This window comes from Gouania willdenowi, chromosome 22, assembly GCF_900634775.1.
Source record: "Gouania willdenowi chromosome 22, fGouWil2.1, whole genome shotgun sequence".
NCBI classification, from domain to species: Eukaryota; Metazoa; Chordata; class Actinopteri; order Blenniiformes; family Gobiesocidae; genus Gouania; species Gouania willdenowi.
In genome coordinates this window covers 11,634,162-11,655,430 of record NC_041065.1, presented here as the reverse complement: position 1 = coordinate 11,655,430, position 21,269 = coordinate 11,634,162, and the positions used below count along the sequence as shown (strand labels likewise).

At 39.9% G+C, this 21,269-nt stretch overlaps 1 protein-coding gene across 1 annotated transcript; it reads right to left on the bottom strand.

Annotated features, from left to right (window-relative positions):
* Positions 1–5,040: 5,040 nt before the first annotated feature.
* On the bottom strand, positions 5,041–17,511 carry foxo3a (forkhead box O3A). The gene is made up of 2 exons (XM_028438632.1): positions 16,277–17,511; positions 5,041–7,963 (listed from the first exon to the last, which is right to left on the bottom strand). The coding sequence occupies exons 1-2, from the start codon at positions 16,835–16,837 to the stop codon at positions 6,671–6,673; spliced, it is 1,854 nt and encodes a 617-aa protein (XP_028294433.1). The 5' UTR covers positions 16,838–17,511; the 3' UTR covers positions 5,041–6,670.
* Between the last annotated feature and the right edge of the window lie 3,758 nt (positions 17,512–21,269).

Sequence of the window (21,269 nt, the reverse complement as noted above, 5' to 3'; positions counted from 1 at the left end):
AGGAAAAACAGTTTTAATGAGATTGAATGAATAGATAAAATGAGACGGGAAATAAATGTCACTGACACATCACTTTCAGGCTTGTATTCAACTTCAAATATCGCATTAATCATTAGTTAAAAACCAAAGTTCTGCAAAATGTGGTTTTATATTTATTCTTCAATTAAACCAACTTCTAGAATAAATTACATTTGTGTCTCTGAAGAATGGACATCTGATCAGCAGTTTAAACTACGGGCATGCAGCATCCTCAGTTTGTAATTTTACACCAGCCTCACTAACTCTATGAGCTTTACAGCTGTACAAATGGAGTGTGTGTGTCTGTGGATTGTAGTGTTAGTGAGGTACACCGTTGGTGACTGGAATACCAACACTACTTGTTAATGTATGCAAAAACAACCACATTTATCTTCAATGAAAAGAAAATAAATAGGCAATGCAAATTTGTTTGTATAGCGTGTTTCATACATGGGGCAATTTAACAGTTTTTTAAATAAATAAAAACATTAAAATCAGCAGTAAAAGCATCTAAAAGTTCTATGGACTCAAGCAATAGTTTCTGGGACCGAATAATAAAGACACTAATGTTATAGCTATAATATAGCCCAAATACAAAAAACATGACTTCAATAAAATAAAATACAAATTCAATCTGAAGTTTTTAATTGAAAATATTTTGTTTTTAAAGCAACTTTATAAAATCTACCACCCTACAGATTTGATCAAATATACAGTAATTCATCTGAATGGATTGACGGATCTATGGAATCTCAGAAGTAAAAAAAAAAAAAAACAATTATTGACAGTTATTCATAACCATTTATCAACAACCTGATACTGCAACACAGTAATACTTTATAGTGGTGTGCCACATGCAAATGCCTGATGTAGTTTAAAAAAAAAATAAAAAATTCAGCAGTTTTCTGGTCCTGCTCATGTTTTCATTCAGTCTGTGGATGTTTTAGCTCGTAAAAAGCTGCTCACGTTTATGTTTTGTTTCGCAGTGTTGCGGTCCAAATAGTATCCAGATAATCTGGTGACTGACTATTGACTTTGAGGCTGGTGTGAGGAACAATAGATGTTAGAACTTCTACCATTTGACACTTTTACAAAAACCATTTTTACGGGCAGTAAAATGTTCATTTTGCACGTTATAAAATCTTTTAAACGAAACGTCATCGACACACAAACTCTGTGAGGTGTGAGGTGGAAAACATGATACAAGATCATTTTTATCAAACGCAGCCGAGTAAAAGTCTGTCTGTTGGTCGTTCTGTGTGGTGTTTTTCATATATATATATATATATATATATATATATATATATATATATATATATATAATTTCCTGAACGGCTTGCCATTTATATATATAATTTTTATTTTTTCCTGCAGAGAATAACAAATGACTTTTTACTTAATGGATATCCAAACACACTTTCCCTCTACTCAACCACCTGATGATCCACTCACTCACTGCTTTACAAAAGCATGCACCATCTCATCTCATAGAGCCACTTTTTCCAGCTGGATGGACACAAAAGCCTTGGTCATCCTGCACAAGTGAAGCAGGCAGTGTCAAAGAAAGCCAGAACCAGGGAGCTTTTATCAGCAGATGTGTAGTGAGAGGAAATCTGACCTTTCTTTGATGGAAGGGGCTGATTTTATGGAGGATAAGCAGCTGTCCGTGGCTCGTCTTTGTCTTTACTCTAAGAATTAACACACAACGTGACAGGATGAACAGCCTGGTTGTTGTTTGTCTTTGGTTAAGATAATATCACTCATTCACATGGCACATGTAACTGCAGGTGCTGCTTATAAAATTAGAATATAATGAAAAAGTTGATTTTATTTCAGTAATTCCATTCAAAAAGTGAAACTTGTATATGATATTCCTTCATTACACACAGAATGATATATTTCAAATGTTTATTTCTTTTAATTTTGATGATTATAACTGACAACTAATGAAAATCCCAATTTCAATATCTCAGAAAATTAGAATAATACTTAAGACTGATACAAAAAAAATTTCTAGAAATGTTGGCCAACTGAAAAGTATGAGCATGTACAGCATTCAATACTTAGTTTGGGCTCCTTTTGCATGAATTACTGCAGCAATGCGGTGTGACATGGAGTTGATCAGTCTGTGGCTCCGCTCAGGTGTTATGAGAGCCCAGGGTGCTCTGATAGTGGCCTTCAGCTATTCTGCATTGTTGGGTCCGGTGTCTCCCATCTTCCTCTCCACAATACCCCATAGATTTTCTATTGGGTAAAGGTCAGACGAGTTTGCTGGCCAATCAAGAACAGGGATATCATGGTCATTAAACCAGGTACTTTAGCCCTGTGTGCAGGTGCCAAGTCCTGTTGGAAAATGAAATCTGCATCTCCATAAAGTTGGTCAGCAGCAAGAAGCATGAAGTGCTCTAAAACTTCCTGGTAGACGGCTGCGTTGACCTTGGACCTAAGGAAACACAGTGGACCAACACCAGCACAAGACATGCCACCCCAAACCATCGCTGACTGTGGAAACTTTACACTTGACCTCAAGCAACATGGATTCTGTGCCTCTCCTCTCTTCCTCCAGACTCTGAAACCTTGATTTCCAAAGGACATGCAAAACTTACTTTCATCAGAGATCATAACTTTGGACCACTCAGCAGCAGTCCAGTCCTTTTTGTCTTTAGCCCAGGCGAGACGCTTCTGACGCTGTCTCTTGTTCAAGAGTGGCTTGACACAAGGAATGCGACAGCTGAAATTCATATCTTGCAAACGTCTGTGCGTGGTGGTTCTTGAAGCACTGACTCCAGCTACAGTCCACTCTTTGTGAATCTCCCCTACATTTTTGAATGGGTTTTGTTTCACAACCCTCTTCAGGGCGTGGTTATCCCTATTGCTTGTACACTTTTTTCTACCACATCTTTTCCTTCCCTTCGCCTCTATTAATGTGCTTGGACACAGAGCTCTGTGAACAACCAGCTTCTTTAGCAATGACCTTTGTGTCTTGCCCTCCTTGCAATTGTCAGGTCAGCAGTTTTCCCCATGATTGTGTAGCCTACAGAACTAGACTAAGAGACCATTTAAAGGACTTTGCAGGGCACCAGGTGTCTTCAATATTGAACCTCTCCACAGTATTCTAATTTTCTGAGATACTCAATTTGGGGTTTTCATTAGTTGTCAGTTATAATCACCAACATTAAAAGAAATAAACACTTGAAATATGTCAGTCTGTGTGAAATGAATGTATACATTTCACAAGTTTCACTTTTTGAATGGAATTACTGAAATAAATCAACTTTTTCATGATATTCTAATTATATAACCAGCACCTGTATATATGGCTTTCTACACGTTGACAAGGGAAAACATTTTTAACAATAGTACAATTCATGAGTTATTTGCAGTTCAATCAGTTATTTATTCTAAAGGTGCATCAAGTTTATCTATATCACTTAATACTGACATTTAGTGCATTTATCTACTCTTTAATATAAAATTAGAATATATTTTTCAGAGAATAATATTAAACTGTCAACATTCATGGAGTCACACTTAATACAAATTAGCTTTCAAAGCCAACTTATTAAAGTTTTTTTTATTCATTTATCAGGCCATGGCTATTACCGTATATTTATTATGTATTAAACAGTCCTTTAATACAGTGGGCCTCAAACTTTTTCTGCTCAATTATTACCTTTCTCTTACTTCTGAATGCATGTACCGCCTTTCTGTGAAAAAGTAACTATGGAGCATAATGATGGAATGAATGAGTGAAAACACACATTTTAAACAATGTCATTTTGTAAACAAGTGGAATAAAACAGTATTTAGTGTCTCAATACATTTATTTCTATAGTTTTTATGAATCCCGGTCATCTCCCACCTGGTGTGGGACCAAACATTGACTCTTGTATTTTCAGTTAATGTTCAAATCAAAAACATTTCTATCATCATTTTGTGTTTTTTGTGGTTGTTTGTTCTTTTCATTTTTCAGTATATTTGTCTCTTACTTTGTGTTTTTTGGTATTTAAATCATTCTCTCTCTCTCTGTGTGTGTGCGTGTGTTTGATGTCATTTTGTATGTTTCTCTTTTTTTTGTGTGTGTATTTTTCTGTCATTTTGTGTGTTGCTGGTAATAGTATTTTTCGCTCTTTTTTTTTTTTTTTTTTTTTTGAGAGAGAAGCATCTTAGGGCCATGTGCTATGCACTATAGCACGTTGAGTGATTTTCTTTTTTTGAAAAAGGCAACTTTGCAATGCACAGCAGTATTTTAAATAAGTTATTTTATTTTTTTAGAAGATAATGAAACTCAATAATGTAAATTTATTGTATGCACAACTTTAACTGACCAACTCTGAGTATGTTGAAGTGAACTGCTTTTCTTTGCCCTACAGCATCCTGTCCATTCCCTTGATAGTGTAGTTGTTCTGATCCCAGTGTTCCATTTACATGTAAAGTTACTGTTTTTTAATGATCCCTATGTTCCTTGTCCTGTATGTAATCCTTACATCAGCCTGTCTAGGGACAACAGATGGAAATTAGCCTATGGCTATAATCTGACAAATAAAAATAAAATTAAATTAAAAAAAAGAATAAGTATCAGAGCAACCTGCCCTCATCTAATGACTTCCAGTCCCTCATCCACAGTCAAGACTGTGTTTGAGCTCTAGGGGGCTCCAATGTTTTACTGCGGTCCACCTTCAACTGAGATGAAATATCACTTCATTCAGTCGTACAGATTACACACTCTCTACAGAGCACACAGACATAACACACGTCATTCAAAATGAAAGGCGAACGTGGGAAATGATTTGTTCAGAAGTCGGAACAATCACAGCTCCTGCACTTAACATGCTACACCTCATCTCAGCAGGTCCATTCTTCTTGGATACAGTGTGTGATTGGTCCCTGGCTCAAGATGTGATTATCCAATAGCAAACCACCTTCTTACTGCCTGCAGAGTCAATTCTGCAGCTCTGCCATTCCTCCAGGGAACTGAAAGAAAGACCAGGCTTGACAACAGATGACTCTTTTTCGGCTGTTCTTTAAGCTTTATTTACATGCATCATCTCAGATTAAACCAGGAGAACATGTAGAATTACAACTGGATGTTTTCGTAGGAGCATCAGGAAAATAGAAAATGCCATTATGGCAGTAAGATTGAGCCTGGGGGGGAAGAAAGCTAAGATTAAAAACCTATCCACAATAAACAGCATCATTGTATTTGGAATCACGGATTTAGGAAACATGAAATTTATTTATAGTCTAACGTGTTTCAATATTTCATTGGGTTCACGCAGCACAATCTAACATTTAAATTTCCTTACAAACACCAATGGATACACTTAATTTTAGGTACATTTACCATCAGATCCCACCAAGCACAGCTTTAATCCACACTATAGGAGGGGAAATTAAATATTGCAATGGAGAAAAAAACAAGTATTTTTCTAGCTTCTTTAAAAACATAGATACATCCAGCTCTTGCCATGAAAAGCTGCTTTTCTGTCTTATTTGTTCTTCATATATACATTATATATCCATCTGCTACTACTTCTTTTAATGCAAAACGGTTTTGGCAATTTTTAAAATACAGTGGGTTCTTTTTCTAATAATGGCAAATTTGGCTCAAAAACAAAACATATTCCTCAACCAGGGCTTAACACCCCATTTTACCACCAGCACCTGCTACAGTGCTGATAACAGGCATTATTCTGTCTCAAGTCACTCCCTATTAATATTTCCATGTGTATAGCACCAAGAAAACCTTTCAAAACGTACACCAAAACCACTGTTAATAAGAAGTGCCAAGTCTGCAAGTGTGGTTACTTTATTCCCAAAATGTCTAGCCATGAAATGGTGTCAGACTACAGCTAAACCAGGTCCCAATATCTGTGCACAGAGCAGTACTTCCAAACATTGTGGCAAGTGGAAGAGAAAACGTGAGGAAACGGTGAAAATGAATATGCAGTAGAAACAGGAACGACAGTTTAGCTACGTACTTCTTTAAAAAGAACAGAGTTCACAGGTATAATCACTAAAATCCACAGGGGAGTGTGTTGAAATTAAACACTGCATACAAAAACCACACAATGTAGATCAGTTCACATTTTCATGACATTAACCTCTACAGATTGATATTTGGTGTTTGTCTCTCAAGGAAAACTAAAAAACAAAAGCTGATCAAGTATCCTCCACTGGAACATAAGGGTGCAACATTCTCTGCAGCTTTTTCTGTAAACAGGCCGTGAGTCCACTTCAGGCTGACGGCTGGTTTGGCAAAAAATGTTGGTGTGAGAAGTGGTAAGAGAAGGAAGCGAGGGAAATTAAATTCATCCTCAGTTTCTTGTATCACTTGGTGATACGAGTGATTCCCTGAGAGTGCCGACACCAGATGATGCTTTCGATAAGGTAATGCATGATCACCGCTGTTGTTCATGCATCGATCTTTATTAAAAGGAATCGCTTTTCTCTCTCCACTGTGAACATACTGATGTGTCTCTTAGACAATTCAAATACAGTACCAAATGTAATGCATCATGGTAAAAAACAAAACAATGGAAAATGACCACATATAAACAATTTCAGATAGTGATTTTCCCTCTAGTAGCACAATGCAGGAAAATGGACCGCGGGTCTAAACGTTCCCCTTTAATGTCACTTCCACGCCTTCTCAGCTTGGCACCCATCTCTGAGGGGATGTCTGTTTGGGAAAACTGCCGGAATTCCTGTTGCTGTTCTGGGTGGAGGTGAGGCGGGAGTCAAAGCTTAGGTCAAGGCAATCGGCATCCATCAGTTCATTGCGAATGATGGAGTCCATGTCACACTCCAGACTGCCGTTAAACACGTCAAGGTCCAGGTCCTGGCTCGACAAACTGGAACCGAGCTGCATAGAGGTGAGCTTACTTGGAGACTTCACATGCGGGAGCTTGGCGTTGGCGTGGCTGGCACCGTTGTCAGAGGTCGACAAGCCTGCTTGCCAAACAGACACAGAAGAGCTCTGGGCCTGACCCGCGCTGGAGTGGTTCACCAACAAGTGGTCTTTGCGGAGGAGCATTGCATTCCGGCGGGAGTTCTGCAGAGCGATGGCGGTGCTGGCCTGGGACATCAGAGGGTCAGACTGGGTGAGCATGACGTTACTGGGGCTGAGGGAGTCCAAGCTAAGCAGATCCTGCAGTGTCTGGTGGTCATTGAAATGTGGGATGCAAGAGAAGGTGGTCTGCTTGTTCTCCTGAATGGTCTGCATTGGAGACTGACGAAGGCTTGTGATGGACGGAGGACTGAAGAGAGCATTGGGTCCATAGCTGCCAGAGGGGCTGCCCAGACTGCTGCCCGAGCAGCTGAAGGTAAACACTGAGCTGCCCTGACCATTGGCTCCGCTGTCTTCCTCTCCAGGAGGAGGCTGCTGGGATGCTGTCAGGCTGATATTGTCTAAAAGATCATCCATCAGATTTTCTGAAAGCCCGTCGTTGAGGTTCATGGTCCCTGCTAGGTCGGAGAGCCCGGTGGGCCCTGTGGACGGGGACATGCTGCTGGGGCTGGAGTACAGCATTGGAGAAAGAGGCGAGTCATCGTCAGGCACCTCATCCAGCTCTAGGTTGGCGAGGATTGGGGACAGTCGTCCGCTGAGTGTGCTGGCATTGGAGTTGGTTCGGGAGCGAAAGTCTGTCCAGGCGTCTAGGTCGTCGCTGCTGCGGGATGTGGGGCTCCCTGTCCACTTGGAGAGGCTTGAAGAACTCTCTGAGCTGCCGTCCTGAGCAGCCTGTAGCGACGCCTTCTTCTTAGTGGCCCGACCTCGAGCTCCTTTGATGTACTTGCTGTTATCCATTGAAACAGCCCGTCGTCTTGGTGCTTTGCCTCCTTTACCCCCTTCAGGATTGATCATCCACCAGGAGCTTTTCCCTGTCCCTTCATTCTGGACTTTGACGAAGCGACTGTGGAGGGACAAGTTGTGTCGGATAGAATTCTGAAAAGGGAAATCCAAAACATTCAAGTTAATATCAAATAAAACAAACCATAGTAATATTCCCCTTTCTAAAATATGTGGAAAAAGCTTATCATAATATACTCAATAGATGGAATGACACTAGTCCTGAGGAAAGCCTAGAGCAGTTTGCTGTCATGGTGTATGTGTACCTCTGGGGGTACTTCAACACCTTGCAGGGGGGACTAGGAAGTATTAATTACTTGGAGACTGTGCTCAATGAATATTTAAGCAAATATATTCACCAATTTACATTATTAATGCACACTTGAAATGAGTTCTTTCCTTAGTTTTACGAGTAAATACGAGTTGTATCACCTTATATATTGGCAATTCTCAACCAATGAAAGAGTCCCATTTCCACCTCAGTATTCTACAGACCAATGAAAGACTAATATTGTTGATAAAGTTGTTAATACAACTTTCTTTTAAATCATTGGAAAAATATTAAATTAAAGTAATGACTTTAAGAGTCGTACCATGTTAATAATTTCGAGTATGCTCGTACTCACTGGAAACGACAAGAACCCATACCAAGTATGGGTAAACCAAATATGTTGACCTGTACCAGTTACTATGTTGTTCCAGCTCCAAAAGATACTTCAGAGAAGCCTGGCATCATGTTAACATGTAAATAAAACAAGAGGTAGCCTCCAACTGTTGTGATGAGCGGGTCCTCATAATTTGAAAAGAGGCTCGGGGGGACATGATGAGACAAAAAGGGTTGGGAGCCGCTGGTTTAGAGGAAAGAAACACTTATAGCAGACTGTATCATTATGTTATGTCCCAGACAGGAGACTGGGTTCAAATCATAGAACTTGTTCTGAACCACGTCTCATTGCTACTGCTGAGGTCTTCAAAAAAGACATCATGAACTGTTTTTGTAGCAGCTGTGCTGCATTTAAGCCATGCAACACCCACGTGACACTATTACATCTTTTGCACATGTGCTCCAGTGTTTACACTTGAAACAGTTCCATAGAAAACGGTTTTCATCATTCCCTTTTTGTTGAAGTTCTTGAAAACACAAACACTATTTACTGCTGAGGGTGGATATGCTTACCACGATGCTGACTGTCATCTATCATGAAGTAAAATAGAATTGCTTTTTCAAGAGCATTTGCCTAATTTTCTTAAATTGATTCTGTCAGAGTATATGTAGGTTAATGTGATTGTTTGCCCAGCAAAGGCACCTCATCTCGGAGGCATCGTCCCTTGCATCCCAAATGAGATGCTCCGCTACGTCTTCTTTCAGAGTTTGATCTTAATAAAACCAAAACATTTCCAAAGAAAATTTACTTATTTAGAGCTCGGCTGGACCAAGTTCAAATGAACCGCTGTCTGTTTACCAATCCCCCCCAGCTCTGAGAGCAGGTTTTTGCACCAACACTTCCAATTGAAAGCTCGCGAGCCAAAAGCACAGCAGTGGTCCAAGCCTTAGCATTGATTTATTTCATTCCCCATCTTTGGTTTGTGTGCATTAATTTGGCACACTTTGTTTCGACGCCTTGTTTTCCAGTTTAGTTCCGTGCTGTCTGTTCACTCACCTTTTGTTTTGTTTTTCAGGAGAATAAGTTACTCATTAGATTACCTCAAGGACCTTAGTTTTGTATGGCCACGGTTACATGATGTTTTTTTTTAATTCTGAATTATTTATTCCAAATTAAATTATTTGGAATGAAAGTGTTCTACTTCATGTTTACATAGAAATAGTAATTCCAAATTGAGGCTTACAAGGAAAACAGGTTTATTTAGCTTTATTCAACTCTGCTTTAGGTCTGGGGGTTGGGAAGGGTTCTGATAGGACAGAGAGCGAACGTGACAAATTCACGTCTATTGGGGAAAGAAAAAAAAAAACCACACAACAAACCTAATTCGGATTTAAGTTTAATTTGGAATTACATTTGCATTCTGAATTAAATGTTTACAAGGTCAGTTTAAAAAGGAATTAACTTTTATTCTGAATTCAAGGGGAATTAAAGCTCCCATGTAAATATGGCCTATGTGAATGTTGAAGCCAGGCTCCTTATTCACAATTTTAACAGTGGGGGGTGTTACGGCTGGTGCCTCGTGGCCTCTTAGCATGTCCTCCCTCTTACCTAAAACACCTGATTCAGATTAGTAATCAGGTGGAGAGGGAGGAGGAGCTGTATAAAAGGCTGAAAGGACCAGAAGAAGAGAGGAACAACAACATTCGGCCAGCCGCAGACATGTGGGGAGAGTTTCTTCTTCTGCTCCCTACTCAACAATTGAGTTTGTTATTTTAACTACCAGTAATCTGGAGATTACTGGTAGTTCTGTTTATGTGTTACTTAGTATAGATTTAGTGTTTTGTACATTTTTGTAAATTAGAGGGTGGATGCTGGGTGTGACGGCCCTGTATAAGATTGCCTCAGTGTCCTCTCTACTTTTGTTCAGTTTGGTCAGGGTCTCCAGTTCCTTTGTTTCTTTGAGTTATTTTGATTTTGTTGCTACTTCTTAAGAAATGTATGTAAAAAAAAATACTTTAACACTTTATTTATTTTTGGTGTCTTATGTAACAGCCCCTCCAGCGTTTGACAAGAAATCCTAGAGGGGGCCGTAACAGCACCACAGACAACTTTTACACCAACCAAAGGGAGGTTCTGATTCAAGAGCGAAGCCAGGTTCAATACACTTCATCTTTCAAATCGGACATTTCAATTCTGTCCTTAGATGCAATGCTGAAATGAGGTGCACGCATCTCTTTGTGCGTCCACCTCATTTCCGCATTGCACCTGAGATTAAGTTCATAGCGGTCAGTTTTTGCATTATTCGCGGTTGCACGGCGCAGTACTGATCCCGGCCTGGTGGTAGAGAACCCCCAAATGTAAGCAGTTTGTTTTGTTTGACTTTAATCAATAAGTTTGGTGACATTTTGTTACTGAATCATTTGTAAAGAGACACAATATAAGATAATTATAGAAGGGGAAAAATACTGTACAGGAAAAAAACAAGTTTTTTGTTCATTGATTGTATTACAATCACCTTTTTTAAATTTTACAAGGAGAATTATTAGAAACTGCTTATTTTTAACTTAATTAAAAAAAATTATCAGCTTTTAATTTGTTTATTATGTATCAGTTGTCAGCTCTAGGTTACCCTCTGTCACCAGCCATTCTTTATGTCATAAGCCAATATGTATAGATTTATATACTTTGGTAGTTTTTGATGGGAACACAAATATCTTCTTGATGAGATTCCAAGGCAAAATGATAGTAACACGTGCACATTATAACCAATTCTCGATTCAAAAATTGATACAATGCATAGTGTGTTAAGGCAAATTATTGCATCAAAACAATACAGTTTGTATAAGATAATTTTGTATAAACTGATTCCAATGATGTAATCACACAAAAGCAAAGTTAAGACAAGGTAACATGTATTCATGCTAAACAAATAAAAACTTACTTACTGTACAATAAATAACTTGCATAAATAAAGTTGCCTAAATAAAAGCTTAGGCCAGCTGCCCCTTTCTTCCAGAAATATGTCTCAACTCTCAGTGAGTACAAGAATAAGTTCAAGGTATACAAAAAAAGAAAAAGAGTGGAGGGGGCCTGGGGGGGAGGTGGGTACCGTGACCCCCTCGTGTCTGCTGGGTTGGGCCCTCAGCCTCTTAGGGCGCTGGGGCTGCCGGCTGAGTCAATGTAGAATTTTTATTACTCTTATTATCTTATTTTGTTATTAATATACATTTGTCCTCTCTTCATCCCATTGTTCTCTGGGTGTATGCTGTGGGGTTATCACATTGCTGTTTGTCCCTGTCTTTTATCTTGTATGTTGCAAAAAAATAAATGTTGGGGATTTTCTTGGATGATTAGAATCGCAATTCTCATGTGAATCAATTTTTTTCCCCCTTTCTATGACTGAATGGTTAGTGATATATAGTTTGGTTGTCTGAAAAAAATTGATTGGATGCCCTACCTTCCCTACATGACAAGTAAACTTTGAAAGTTCACATAGAACCCTGGTACTGGTAGCATAGGAAACATATGCAGTCTCTTCTTTGCGCCTCGCGTTGTGACCTATTTCTGGCTGCTAAGAAAGATCTACAGGACTTCCCTGGAGATGTTCCTAACCATGGACGAAATTAAACAGCTAGAGCCTGCATTCTTAAGTAACTGAAAGAACCGCAGTTATCTCTGCAATGCAAAGGCCATCTTCACTAAGGGAGGGTCCAGCTTAATTCTTCTAAGCTTGAATTAACGTGGGTAAATCAAAGTCCTTTTTGAATTAATCTTTTAGAAGATTAAACTAATCGAAGGAGCTCAACACACAGAGATGAAGACAGAAAAGGCACTGGTGGAGAATGTGGCTGTCCAGCTTTCTAGTGCTTGGCCTGCGGTTTTCATTGAATGTGATAACGAGTCAATGAAAAACCCACTGACAAAACTTTCAGGAAAGCCATTGGTTCAAGCCATTTAAAGGATTAGCAGCAGCAACCACTTTCATCTCTTGCAGCAAAGCACACGTGACTCAGGTATCTCATTGCTCTTTTACAATAAATCTAATCACCCTGAACTAGCCCAAGGCTATGAAGGTAGATATGTTGCAAAATGGGAGAGCTTGTAGAATGTGATCTGAGCTTGTGTATAAAAAAAATCCACACGTGAAATTAATTTTGTCACAAACGATGGGAAAACAATGTATAGACTGATATTTACACAAATAAAATTACAGCTGCAAACTTGTAATCCAACATTTGTTCACGTTTTTTTAATTACTTGTGTAAATGTTCGTTTACAACCACAACTCTCCAGTTATAACTTCTCCAATCTACCGCTACAGATGCACAAACTACTTTTCTCGCGTGAATCTGCTCTGCTTGAGTTTTGCAACACGCGCCGCTGCACTGTCGCAAAAATCAGTCAGTCGGGCGAGCCTCACTGGTCTTTCGATTGTGTATGCAGACAGTAGTTGACCTGTAACTTCGGGATAAGGATTGGCTCTAAGGGCTGGGTCGGTTGGGCTGGTGTGCGAAGCAGGGCTGTGCTCAGGCCACGGCTGCCGCCAGAGGCCCGGCGCGCTCCCCTCCTACTACCTGGCCTCGCCGCTGTCGTTGGCCCCCTTGGCCGGGGGGCGACCCGGCATACGCGGGGTGGTGTCCGGCGCCAGGCGGAAGGTGGGTCAGCGGAGGCGGTCGGGTCTCTGCCACCTTGGGCCAACTTGTCCATGGAATCACAGAGTGTATTTCCATACATCTGAGCACTAAAGAATTTTCTGAGTGGCATTTGAGACGGAGCACGTAAGTGTGTTTTATCTTATTGCGTCACTAGTTATGTGTAGCCCTCCGTCAACACTTTGTGTTTTCATTAGAGAACATTAAATTTGACTTTCTTTCAGCCGCTCAGTCAGTTATATGTCTGTACAATATTATTAATATACCAGCAGGGTCAAGTTAAACATTTTATTTGATATTTTGCATTGTTGGAATGTCAGTGCAAAATAAACATTTTCACATTTTCTACTGATTTATTCTTTAAAGCATTAATATCATTTATACAACTGCATAGCTTTAATTTTTGTGAGGTTAGTACACATTTAGAGCCATAAATGCAATGGTACTAATAATTGTCAAAATCATTTCTTTCGGTGTTTCGACTTTCTTTTTCTTATTTTCGGTTTCGGCTAAAAAATTTTTTATTTTGGTGCATCCCTATTATTGACCAATATTGTATTTTTTTACACCACCCAGTATTGGTATCGGCCTTAAAAATCCCATATTGTTCGGGCTCTAAATCCAAATCTATAGATGTGTATAACAAAGACTGCCTTAAACCCAAAAATAATATTGGATTATTGTGGATAAAACAGTGTAAGCTTATTCTGGCAGTATTACGCAGAGAAAAACCAAACTAAATAAAACCACCTGTTTCATTCAATCCAACAATGCAGCTGCTCTGCAATGACTAAAAATCCTCAGTTTATGCAGAGCCGGTTTTGACTCTGTGGACATTTATGAGGCTGTAAATTGTGGCGTTGCTGGATTGAATGGTATTGCATTACAACAGGCTCTAAAAAGACAAGCATCTCATTCAGTTTTCTTTGGCACATCAACCCCGTAATAAACAGTTCACTATTGTGCGTTCTGAATTAGAATTTTAATAAATAATACTACTGCTACACAGCTCTGTTGCCTTCTGGTTAGAGGTTGAAAAAGATGTGACCCAAGGGACTAAAGGAAATCATTGTGGTAGAGAAAGGCAGCACAGGTACCCACGATATGAGCCACTATCACAAAGTGCAAACCCCTATCGTCCCCTCCCCCCACCCTGTCACAGCAGTGCTGCAGCAGCCTTTGAGCAAAGCCTGGATGTGAGCAGCCACTGGAGCCATTCCAGTTCAGTCACATCCACAGTAACACTGAGTCGCTCTCTCTCTCTCACTGCTACACATTGACCTACATAATTTATAGTCAGCTGACTGATTCTTGTGCCCCGCCACATGAAAAGAGAGTGGCACACAGCTGGGTGACGGCCATCCTTTCAGAGGCTGAGGATTGGATTTGGGATCAACAAGAGATGTGAAATGAGGAAAAAAATATTAAGCCAGAGTTGGTGTTACAGACTAAAGCCAGTCATTGAGTCTGGTGCTATTCCAGCTGGCATTTAAGACATTTACAACCTACACTCATTTTTGGACATTACATACCAACAATTAGGGCTGGGCAAAAACATTAATTTAATCGATTAATCAAATTTGTAGATCAAAACGATTTTTATTTTGCAAATTCTAGTTTAAATATATATATGTATATTTTTTTTTCCCCACCACAGTTTTTTCGGACTTTCTCGCATTCCGTCCTCGTGGGTTACCATAGTGCGATGTGAGCCCGCCCCCTCTTTGTTTACCCTTTGAGTAGGCTATATGTGTGCCACAGGTATGTTTCATTTTTTATTCACACTATGCTGAGATGCTAAGTGAAGAGATTTTTTTTTATTTTTTGTAATGTTATGTTATAAAATATGCAGTTATTAAATTTAAGCTACAGTGAAGTTGCTGTTGCACTTTTGCTTAAACCCGGGTTAAAGCTTGAAATTATTGAATGACTCATTTACTTTTTATTTTAGGATTGTTCTATGCATTTCAACTCTTGACAATCACAGCATTAAAGTTGCACTTTTGACAATATATTTGATGTCTGCAGTCATTTTTATGTGCATTAAAAAAAAATAAAAAATTGAATCTCAAATTTTTCTTCAAAAAAAAAAGTTGTTTTTTTTTAAGGCAAAATTACCCAGCCCTACCAAAAATAAAGCAATGTCTGAATGTCACACAGGTCAGAATCGCTGAAGTTAACCATGAACACCATCAGTCAATGCCAGCCTGCAGCCACTGGACAAAAGCATTCAGAAAAGGATGGAATCAGACCGACAACCTGAAGCATCAACAAGCAAACCTAAAGTGCATCTGGAATTCTTTCAACATTTAACAGGACAATCATGAATGTGATTGTCAATGATTCAAGAAAAACAGCTTCTGCTCCACAGTTGCAGCAGGATTACAAACCTAACCCCCCACCCTGCAAATCCTGCAAAGCTTTCATCAGAGACTTGATTCCATGCCATATGAACTGGTTTGGTTTGATGCAGGCTAAACTAATACTGAATATTAAACTGGTGCAGAGCTCAGGTGAAGATGGGGAGATGCAGTTCATGAATGCACCAGGTGGAGAGAAAGAGACATATGTAAGGTGTATTTGATGCACATTATGGTTTGGGTTTTTTTTTTCTCGTCAGATAAACTCATAATAACTAGAAATAAAATCAAAAGCCACCTGTGAGTAGACCAACAAATGCATTCCTACCCCCTTGTGTGTGTGTGTGTTAGAGCTGGGCAATATATCGAGATCTTCTCAGAACAGCATGAAAAGCTCAGCTGGAGAGATTTCTGAGTGCGTCCTAACCCAGACCTTCCCCATAACAAGCTACACTACAGAACTCACTCGCACGTGCTGTCCTATATACGATAAAATGCTAAAAGTAACACATCTTGTGCAGCTGTTTGTTAATAAATGTGCCTGTGTGGCATTTATGCTTCAGCAAATTTAACCCAGAATTGTTTTTTGTTTTTTTTCTGGTAAGACTTCATTTGAAATAAAATTATCACGATTTATATTGTATTTTGCCATTTTGAGGAAAAAATATCGAAATTTGTGTATTGGTCCATATCGTCCAGCCCTAGTGTCTGTGTGTGTGTGTGTATGTGTGCGCGTGCGTGCACACTATGGTCTTTGTTGTGATGACAGCACCAGCATGTGTCACTGCTCACCTTCCAGCCAGCAGAGCTGTTACTGTCTCCTTTGTCCTTGAAATATGGCACAGACCGAACCATCCAGTCATAGATCTGGGACAAGGTCAGCCTTTTCTCGGGGGTGCTCTCTATGGCCTGGGTGATGAGGTCTGCATAGGAGTAGTTGCCCCAGGCATTCCTGCGGGCAGAGGACTTCCTCAGCTGCTGAGAGGCAGAGCTACCGGGGGTTGTCGCCAGGGGGGTCTGAGCCGATGAAGGCGAGCCGTCTGCGGCTTCCTCCGCAAAGAGGCCCCGCTGGAGCTCCACGGTTTGGGACGTGGAGGCACCGCCGTCCCCGCGGGGCTTAACACCCACACCCCCGCTGGGTTTCTGCTCAGCACCGCTCTCCGGGCTCTCGCCTTCATCATCCTCTTCCTCGGGGATTACGTCAGCGTCATTAGCCCCGGGCTTCCCGGAGCCAGAGTCCGGACGAGGCAGCGGCCAAGTGCAGGACCGCGGCCGCTTCTGGGGCTCGAAGTCCGGGTCTATTTCTACGTTGAGCGGCGGCTCGCTGCTGCTCTGCGGAGCCTCCTCAGCCATGTTCGAGTCGTTATGTGTCAGTCGATGCACAAAGAGCTATAAAAGCACTCCATCAATGGAGTGTGCGGGCGTGTTCGTGTCCGTGCGGGTTTTATGCAAATGTCCCAACACGTGTCCGTCCGTCGGTTCACCTCACGGGGATTCGATGGATTTACAAAGCAGAGCCCTTTGTGGTGCACGGCCCACACCCCGCACTGAGGGCATTGCAGGGAAACGTGGAGCGAGAACCGCGTTCCTTCACTAGCGACCAGTGCCGCGGTCCCGCATCACGGACACGGTACAGCCCTCACCTACCGCTGCGCTGCACATCACTTTAATCACCCCGTCCGTGCACAGCTGCTGCCATCTTGACCGTGTGTCGATGTCGACGCGTTAATCAGAGCTGCTGATCCACGTTCGGTCCACGTCTTGGTCCGCGAACCATCGAAGCGGAGAGAGGGAGTCTACCTCAGGCAGAGCGCTCAGATCCGCCTTTACACGAGCCGAGGATAGCGACGCATCCCGGCTGCACATCTCCCACACACACCGCGAACAGTCTGCTGCCTACACACACACACACACACACACACACTATCTCTCTCTCTCTCTCTCACACACACACACACACACACACACACTCCATTCAATGTGAGGCTGGCGCAGAGGAGCCTCCAGGATCCTGCCCCGCTTCTGTGATCGCGTTAAAGAGACAGCGTGATGAGCCTGAACACTGACATCATCTCTCACACTGACGCTCTGCCAAAGCACCAGAATGTAACACGTCAACATGGACTCACTGGATGTCCACATTTATCAACAAAAACACATGGGTTAAGTCAGTGTTGGTGAAGCTGGAGACTAGAGTTTGTCCTTCACAAACCACACCCTCAGATAAACGAGATGTTCTGCACCAGATTACAGCAAGATCACTGGAAAAAGAGGGATCAGATTAGATTAAGATAGAAAATACAAATGCATGTCTGCATGATGTGAAAACATCTACAAACATGTAATAAATCCACAAGACAAACCCAAGACCCAGTAATATCCCAAGTGGTGTCAAACATACAGCCAGCAGGCCAAATACAACCCGTTACACTGTATTTTATAAGTGTAATACAAACTAAAGGAGCTTTTTATCACAGTGGGGGCACAAAAATTGGATTTGGTCTTGAGGGGCGACATTATCAAAATTCATGTCAGTTTAGAATAATTATCAGAGCGTTAACAGGAAAGAACAAAGGCTTTTGTGTGTTTTTGGAGTTATTTGTAGTTTTGTTGTGATTATTTGTGTTATGAGTCAATTTTGTGTATTTCAGTCGTTTCCTTGTGTGTTTCTGGAGAAGTTGTTTATTTTTGTTGTCGTTTTGAGTATAGTTTTCTATAATTTTGTTTTTTGCGTTTACTCTAAGGGGCCACCAGTTGCCTGTGCTGAGCTACACTGGATTTCATAAATCCAAGAAAGTATTTATTGTTCAGCTGTTTAATGCCACATGTATGAATATTAAACACTTCATAGGAAATTAAAATAATGTACAGATTCAGAGGATTTGTGTAAGACGACCAAAAGTTACAATTCTCTGCACAACAAAGTATTTTTTCTCCACCTTATTTGGTAAAGCATTTAGGGGGTATGCTACAAATCTAGATTATCTCTTATTGCGCTAACTTCCAGGATTAAATCAGTGTGTGCTGGACTACGAAGCTCGCTAACGCGTTACAGAGCTAAATCACCATGGTAACTTATCCTGAACGACTAGCCTGCTCGCGAGCAGGTTTTTCTCTGGCTAGGATCTTAGCAAGTGCTAAAGTCCCGCCTCCTGACCAGTCAGATCTCTTAGAAAGAAAGCTGTCCAAAAAAGGTGATGTGTGAACGCGTCACTGTGTGGATCTGATCTGACAGCTGACACGAGAGAGAGAATATTTAGACATCGATGCAATTCTTTCATTTACCGATGATAACATCCTTTAGGAAACACAGAGATTTATTTCTGATGGACTGATAAAGTAAAATCAATCAAATAAGTCAGCTGATAAAGCCTGCGTGTATAGGGCACTTTCACACCAATAAAATAATTGATTCATGTATTCCATGGTGATGCAAAGAGCTTCAGTCCTGTAGATAATACAATATATATATATATATATATATATATATATATATATATATATATATATATATATATATATATATATACTCCACCTTATAATGTAGGTGGATCTGTATGAAAGCAGCATCAGAGCCACAAACAAGTTAAAAAGGAGAAGAGAAAGTGAAACTGATTCTCTGTTTATCATCTCACTAATTTAAAGGCACACCGTGAACTTTGTGACCTAAAGAGTTGACCCATATGAGTGATTTTAAATGATTCAACAGCTAGCTCTTTACAGTATCAATGCTCTGAGCGGGGCTTCCCTCTTGAAATACCGACTATGTAAGTTTGGAGAAGATGGACCATCTTTGGCCAGGTCATGCGACCAGGAGAATGCCTGGAGAACGTTTCACTTACGGCAGTCACGTGACCACAGGTTCAGATATATGTAGTTCCCACTTGACGTCACAACATAAGGGCATTTTCCGACCCGGCACCTTTGCTGTGGGCAGCTGGAACGAGTTTAGCCTCTGTTTACAGCCAAAAGTGCACAATATGGTTTTTTTTTTATTATTATTTATTCAGTTCATTTCCGACATGGTTGCAATCACAGAAATTCACTTTGACATTCAGAGCAAAATCACATCATTGTTTTTTTTTTTGTCCTTTTGCATGCCGGAAAGGGCGACGGAAAAAAGCATTTTGCTTATCCAGATCCGTCCCCTGATTTGAACACAGATAATTTTACATCAAACCTCGTTTCTTCCCTAGTCAAACATTCTCATCTTCTTCATACCATAATTTCATCTTTTCAATAACGTCTCTTTTTTTTTTTTTGTCCTTTTTTATGTGATATGGTAGTTTCATGTTGGTTAATGGTGATCTAATTCCCGTGTGATTGGTCTGACGCTGTAACATCTGCATCCGTCACTAGAGGGCACCGGTTAACTAGACTAAAATCAACAGTTTACCTCAGCCTGTTGTGATCTAGATTCGTAAAACAGCTTCTGTCTGACAGGGAATGTTTGGTTAGTTGAAGCCCGCTAACAGAGATTAATCCCGGATTTAATTATCTAGATTCGTAACATAGGCCCTTAATAACAACTTTTGTTTATTGATTAATAGTATTTTTTTAACAGTGTAAGCAAAATAACCCATATTTTTCACGGTTAAAAAAGGTAAAATAAAACAGTACAAAACAATAACAAAAAAAAACCCTTGTCGTAGCAGTGTAGTGTTGTATTTTTTTCATTTTTATGTTTTAATTTTCTTGACCTATCCCAAAGATGATAATACTGTCCTATTTAGTGACTGCATTTGCTATTCAAAAGCTCTATTTCACTAAGACGTACATAATTGCACGAAAAACATAATCTCACATGTAATAGCATAAAAAATACATTTTAAAAAGTGGGAATGTCAGTTTCCTTGGAAAAACCCAAATATCACATTAAATAGTAACATTTGTTTTCCAAATGTAAATAAATATAATTTGTTTAACTTCTAATTAATATTTTAATAATTAATTAATGCAAACACCTCATACCATTTGTAAAAAAATAAAATATATCTGGAAGAAAGCAGCAGACGAGCTTGTTAAATGTTGAAACTAAACTCGCTTTACATATTTCATGCACCGCGCAGGAAGTTACATCCACAAACAGGAAGTTAATGCTTAAAGAATAAGAAAACTTTAAGAATGTAAAGCAATATTATGCGAGGTTGACACCTTTTTAAAAACTGTCCTATTACTAAATTAGGGTATAAGTAATGTTTTTTTTTTTTTTTAACTGTCATTCCACGTTCATTATTTATTAGGGGTGAAATGATACATCGAGTTCTCAATATGCTACGGTAGATGATAAAGGCCGTGCAGTAATGATACAACATTTTTGGAATGAAAAAAATACCCAAAAATTGCAGTTGTAAAAATAACCATGCTTTTATTTGGACATACTTTCTCTAGGTAAGACCATTTCAACAATATACTGGAATTAAACCATGACTAAATGACAGTAAAGCAGGTTATGAGCACCAGTTCTGACTAAAACTTGGTCAAAGTGACAAAGTTATAAAAAAAATAATTTTTCTACTTCAAGTCAAAGCAGGTGTAACAAGAGATGAGCTTCAAACAGACCAGATTTAGTTTTCACTAATCTGACTGCTTTCCTGTTTACGCAGTTCACACTTTGTCGGCTAAATTAAGACAAAGTTTGTTCTCACTTTCATTTCGATCGGCCATTTTCCTCCCACACGTTACCGTTTGTGTGTTTCAGTGCATTTCTGTAAAGAAAAAATCTGCAGACGCCCACTGAGACACAAACTGATACCATCATCACATACACATATAGCACTTAGGA